This window comes from Myotis brandtii, unplaced genomic scaffold (assembly GCF_000412655.1).
Source record: "Myotis brandtii unplaced genomic scaffold, ASM41265v1 scaffold1167, whole genome shotgun sequence".
Classification (NCBI taxonomy): Eukaryota; Metazoa; Chordata; class Mammalia; order Chiroptera; family Vespertilionidae; genus Myotis; species Myotis brandtii.
This window is the reverse complement of record NW_005354039.1, coordinates 1995277-2000957: the sequence shown is the minus strand read 5'-3', so window position 1 is coordinate 2000957 and position 5681 is coordinate 1995277. Positions and strand designations below refer to the sequence as shown.

General features: G+C 44.3%; 1 protein-coding gene across 2 annotated transcripts in view; it reads left to right on the top strand.

The window, feature by feature from the left end:
- The first annotated feature begins 5328 nt into the window (after positions 1–5328).
- The window catches only part of NXN (nucleoredoxin), a 161325-nt gene continuing 160972 nt past the window's right edge, over positions 5329–5681 (top strand). For both annotated transcript variants that reach the window (XM_014529603.1, XM_014529599.1), the window contains exon 1: positions 5329–5352. In XM_014529603.1, the coding sequence (XP_014385089.1) occupies positions 5344–5352 (9 nt within the window). In that variant the 5' untranslated portion in view covers positions 5329–5343. The remainder of the gene's footprint in view (positions 5353–5681) is intronic.

Sequence of the window (5681 nt, the reverse complement as noted above, 5' to 3'; positions counted from 1 at the left end):
TGCCTCCTGTACGCCCCCTACTGGGGATCGAGCCCACAACCCGAGCATGTGACCTTGACCTGAATCGAACCTGGGACCTTTCAGTCCACAGGCTGACGCTCTATCCACTGAGCCAAACCAGCCAGGGCGCTCAGAATCATTCTTAATAACCTGGGCTCTTTCGTGTTTGGGAGATGAGTTTGGACTTCTTGACTTCGTGTCATTTCTTTGAGTCCTGTCCTCAGTCAAGTGTAAATTCTTAGAAGATATTTATTATTATTATTTCTTCATCCTTTTTGCCTTTGACCTGTGATAGCCACGATGAGAGCAGAAGTATCCTGTACTGTTTCCAGTGACAGAGCCTGAGCCTCCAGCCTGATTCTGGTGGGTGGTCTCCAGGTTCTGGAGCAGATTTCTCCCTCAGCATCATTGTTTGGGAGTTTTATTTACTCGCCCGTACCCAGCCATCCGGATCTGCTGGCTATCTCTTGTGCTGTTGCTCTGGCTTTGCTTACCAGCGTTATTGGAGGTTTGGCAAACAGTCTGGCAGTCTGGTGGGTTGCTAGGACCGACTTCAGACTTGGTTGACGAATCAGACACGTTGGCTACATCTGCAACAGGATGTAGCAGGTGGGTGACAAGTTGTGATCCTGAGATTTGATCTGGGAAGTATTGGAGGCAAATAGAAATATGCATTCTGATTTTCTAGCTCCTTGCACTTCTGACTCAGAAAAGAGTTAGGAGGCTTCAAGAACTAGACTCCTTCTGCTTTTCTGGGAGACAAGATGAACAATAAAGTGAACAATAATGGTTACTTCCCAAAATTATAGATCAAGTTGGTGTTAGAAACATAAGCACCCTACTTCTGCTGTAACCTACGAGGACAGCACCCTTCTTTCCCTTCCTTCATCTCGATCCTTCTCAAGTCTCACCTCTATGTTTTGCTTCACTCACCTCTCTATCAAGCAATTTCCCTTATCAGTGGATCTGCTGCAAAAGACCAGCCTTTTAAAAAGGAAAAGATAAAACAGATGTAAAAACTGTAAAATGGCATTCATCTACAGGTAAAATCTTTTACAGGGAACTCTCAATGAAATGGAACACAATTTTTTGTTTGAATCAATTTTGATTCAAATTTTGTCAATTCGTTTTTGAACTATGGGATTTGGGAAGCTTTTCTATTATAACAATGTTCATTTTGTGCTAGCAGTTTTGTTATAACAGAATTTGAATTTTTGTGTATAAGACATTTTTTTCTCGTTCATTTTGAGATGTCCTGCTGTCCTTTAAATCTTCCTTCTCCACTTATAGTATGTGATCTTTTGAATAAGTCCTATTTGAAATTTCAAAAAGTACTTTTTTTCTTGGATTGGAATTAGAGCTTCCATATTTTTCTCACCTATTTCCTTTAACTCCCTTCCCCAAGCAATCTGTTACTATTTCTTACATGTCTTTCCAGATAAATGTCATGCATATATAAACATTATGTTTGCATATGTATTTTTCTCCACTTAAAAATTTACAAGCAGTTGCCTAGTATGTCCTCCTATTCTGCACCTTCCTTTCTCTTGTGCTGCATCATAGAGATATTCCACGTCAGTGTATGTGACGAGTCCAGGAATCAAGGGGTGGAAATGGGAGTGTCATCACTCACTGCTTCTTCCTCAGGTACAAGTTTGCTTCTTGTTCCTACAAACTTATGTTTTGCTGGTCTAGACATCTTAATTCCAAAGGGGAAAATGCTTCCACCAGCAGTCACCACAATGGTTCCATTGCACTGGAAGTTAAGACCCAGCCACTTTGGGCTCCTCATATCTCTGAATTAACAGGCAAAGAAGGGAGTTACTATGCTGGGTGGGGTGATTGATCCTGACTACCAAGGGGACATTGGACTACTAGTCTACAGTGGAGGGAAAAGAGAGCATGTCTGAAATATGGAGGTCTCTTAGTTACCATGCCCTGTGATTAAGGTCAATGGGAAATTACAACAACCTAATTTAGGCAATTCCTTATCTATCTATCTATCTATCTATCTATCTATCTATCTATCTATCTATCTATTCTGGAGAATGGAGACCAATAAGTGTACAAAGAAATCTCCTTAATTCTGTTCAATGGCCAGATTATATCCCTAATGATGAAAGTGCCATAACTGAATCATCCTCTTTGATTCACAATTAGACTCTTCCCTTTGTTTTTCTAATTTCACAAGTGTATCAATAAATATCTGCACACATACATCTTCGTGCACAAATGCTACTATACCTGAAGACTAAGGAATGTGATTTATGAATCTTAAAGATGACAAATATGTATATTTTTTTCTGTGCATGTTTTGTATGACATCATGTACCTTAGAATTCCATTTCCCAATAGGAAAATGTTGTGATTGTGTATGTTCTGTACAATGTCAGGCATTTTGTAGCTCCTTAATAACTATTTTAAAACAATAATAATTTTCAGAATAGCCAGTCAATTTATGTAACATTACTAACTAAATACCAGAGAGGAAGAGAGAAATAGAAACATCAATAATGAGAGAGAATCATTGATCAGCTGCCCCCTGCACTCCTCTCCCCCCCACTGGGGATCAAGTCCGAAACCCGGTCCCATCAATAATGAGAGAGAATCATTGATCAGCTGCCCCCTGCACCCCTCCCCCCCGCCCCACTGGGGATCAAGTCTGCAACCTGGTCCCCCGACTGGGGAATGAAACCATGACCTCCTGGTTCATAGGTCGATGCTCAACCACTGAGCCGCACCGGCTGGGCAGGACATTCTTTTTAAGTGTGTCTCTTGACCTACATAAGCAGAGAGAGTGCTTTCGGGAAGCCAAAGGATGTTGGCTATTCTTTACAGGAAGCCCAATGAGTCTCCTTGGGCCTCTTGTAACAAACACCCACTAGAATTATGATTTTGGAATCATTTCCATTGCAAATCCCCTCTTTCCACGCCCCTTTCAAAGGCAGCTGTGATATTTGGCTTCTAACCAAGGCCTGCTGCACCAACAATTCTCTAAATTTTATTTATATTTCATGTGCAGCTTGCTCAAACTCTCACTTTCCCAGGTGCCAGATGCTGGCTTGGACACACTCCAGTGGAAAGTGCTTTCCTGTAAAATAATAAAAGTAAAATGCCGAACAAACCGCCTCTTTATATCAGGCTTGCTCCTGGTTTACCAAAGTTAAGTACTTTAATAATGACTTCACTATTTTCCCAAATTTGCAATCCCCCAAATTCCCTCTTCACCTACCTCCACACCAAATTGTCCTTTGACTTCCGTAGGATATAAAAGCTTAGAGTCATTTCGTGTTTCTTCAGTGTTTATTTGAAAATGTTAGAGGAGAGGATCTGTCTCACATGCTTTCAAGGGTGCCTGATATAACCCATCCACAGGTATTTCAAATATGATTTGGGTGAGAAGATAAAGCATGAATCTATTTATAGAATTTTAAAAGATATCAAATAATTTAATGCCTGCTTTAATAGCTTTAACATGTTTTCATATATATATGTGTGTATGTGTATATATATATATATACACACTAGAGGCCCGGTGCACGAAATTCATGCGTGGGTGTGGTCCCTAGGCCTGGCCAGAGATTGAAGGGTGAGCGTCTGGCACAGAAGGGCAGGTCCCAGCTGACCTCAGGGCTCTGGGCAGCACCTGGGCCCCGGGTCCCCCGTGCGCCCCCCTCCACCTGAGTCACGGCCCAAGTCCCCACGCGGAGATGTGGTGAGCGTGGCCGGACACCGCAGGCCAGGTTGCAGCGTGGGCCTCTGGGCCGCCCAGTGGCGCAGCATGAAAGCTGGGTGGGCAGCACGCTCTCTCCCGGCCGGCCTTGCAGACCGGCTCCTGAGAGAACCCATGAGGAGCCCGACCGGCCCCTGTGGTCCTGGAGGCTGCGGCCCTGCCATGTTCCACGCCACACACGTCATAGCAAGTGCTCAAACTCCCGGTTGAACAATTTGCATATTAGGCTTTTATTATATAGGATATTTTTATTGATTTCAGAGAGGAAAGGAGAGGGATAGATATATAGAAACATCAGTGTTGATAGAGAATCACTGACTGACTGTATGCCCCACACTGGGGATCCAGCCTGCAACCCAGCATGTGCCCTGGCCGGGAATTGAACCATGACCTCTGGTTCATAGGTCAAAGCTCAACCACTGAGCCATGTTGGCCGGGTGCTTTAACATGTTTTCACCAAAAAGTGATGCTTTCTGTGTTTTATAATAATACTGTCCCTGCAATGGCACAGAATTTTGGCATGGCACTCTAAAAATTAACCCAGAATTTGCCTTTGTGATAGGGTTCTTCCTTGCTTAAAGGCAGTCCTCAATTCAAAGATCCTATTTGTGAAGCGAGCAGCAATATAAAGTAGATCCTAAGAAAATGAACATAATTTTTTAGAGATTGCCAGTTCACTCTTGGTTTTCACCTCCACTTCCTGCACGGGTTTATGTGGTAGCACTTCACTGAGCTGAAAACCAGTGAAATTCCAGGTTCTATCCTAGAAAAATTGAGAACCGTAGGCATGAAAATTCGTGCCCAAAGCTTGTGGTTATAATCTGGGGTTTAAATGAACTCTGTAAAGCATGCTGTGATTTGCATGTGTGTCTGTGTGGGTGTGAAGCTGCTATAAAATAAAATTTCGGCTTGGCTGCCAAGTATCGATTTTCAAATAGCATTGGGCTCTGTAGGTCTCATTTTCTTTTTCACTCTTTCCGTTAGATGGCGGTAGATATCCAATAAATAGTAACTTCAGAAAGGCTGGTGGAAGGCGGTGAGGAGAGTGGGGTTTTTTTGTTTTGTTTTTGTGTGTGTGTGTGCTTTTTGTTTGTTTTTTTCTTTTCACCTTGTTGTTGGTTTCTGGGCTGACACATATTGAAGATCATAGGTGGCGGGTGGGCGTGGAACACATGAAATTTTTCGTGTGCGTGTGTGTGGCCGGAAGACTTGCCACAGACCACCTGTTTAATCCATGTTCTCTCTAAGCACAGGGTAGCATCTTGCCAACTGGAAAAAAAAAAATCCCTAGAATTTTTTCTCAAGTATCAACAGACGGGACCATTCAGAAGAGCAGCCAGCGTTGATTTAAACGTATGCGGCATCGGTTGCATACACTGGTGGAGAGAAGGACAGCCACTCGCTGGTGGCGAACGGCCGCTGCAGACTGTGGGCTCAAATCCCACAGCATGACCTGCGATCAACCCACACGTATCATGGATTCCCCACGTGTGCCTAGCACCAGATCAGCAACGACACGAGAAATACAGTAATCCTCGTAGAGAATAGAAAACATACGCACAGAAAAATAAGTGCCGCGCAAGACCTAGCCTGAGAAAATACTTGTTGTCATGAAGGTGGTAAGTCCTATTCGCCTTCCACGGGAGAGGTCAGCGGGGTACGAAGTGGCCGAAGGGTTATACTTTGTGTAGGGAGAGAGAGAGGAGAGGGAGAAATAAGAAAGGGTAAGAGACCTTGGGGGGTGGGGGAGGATCGTGGGAATCTTTGGAGACGTCGGGAGAGAACTGAAGATTTGGGAGGGGAGAGGGAACGAAGGGAAGGGTAGGGCGAAGTCCAGCAGCCGTGGAAGGGCGGGCTCAGCGGACCCTTCTTTCTGCACCGAGGCCCCGGCATTCCCGTCGGAGTGGCGCGTTGCCGGTCAGCTTCCGCGCCGGGGCTGTTTCCCGGG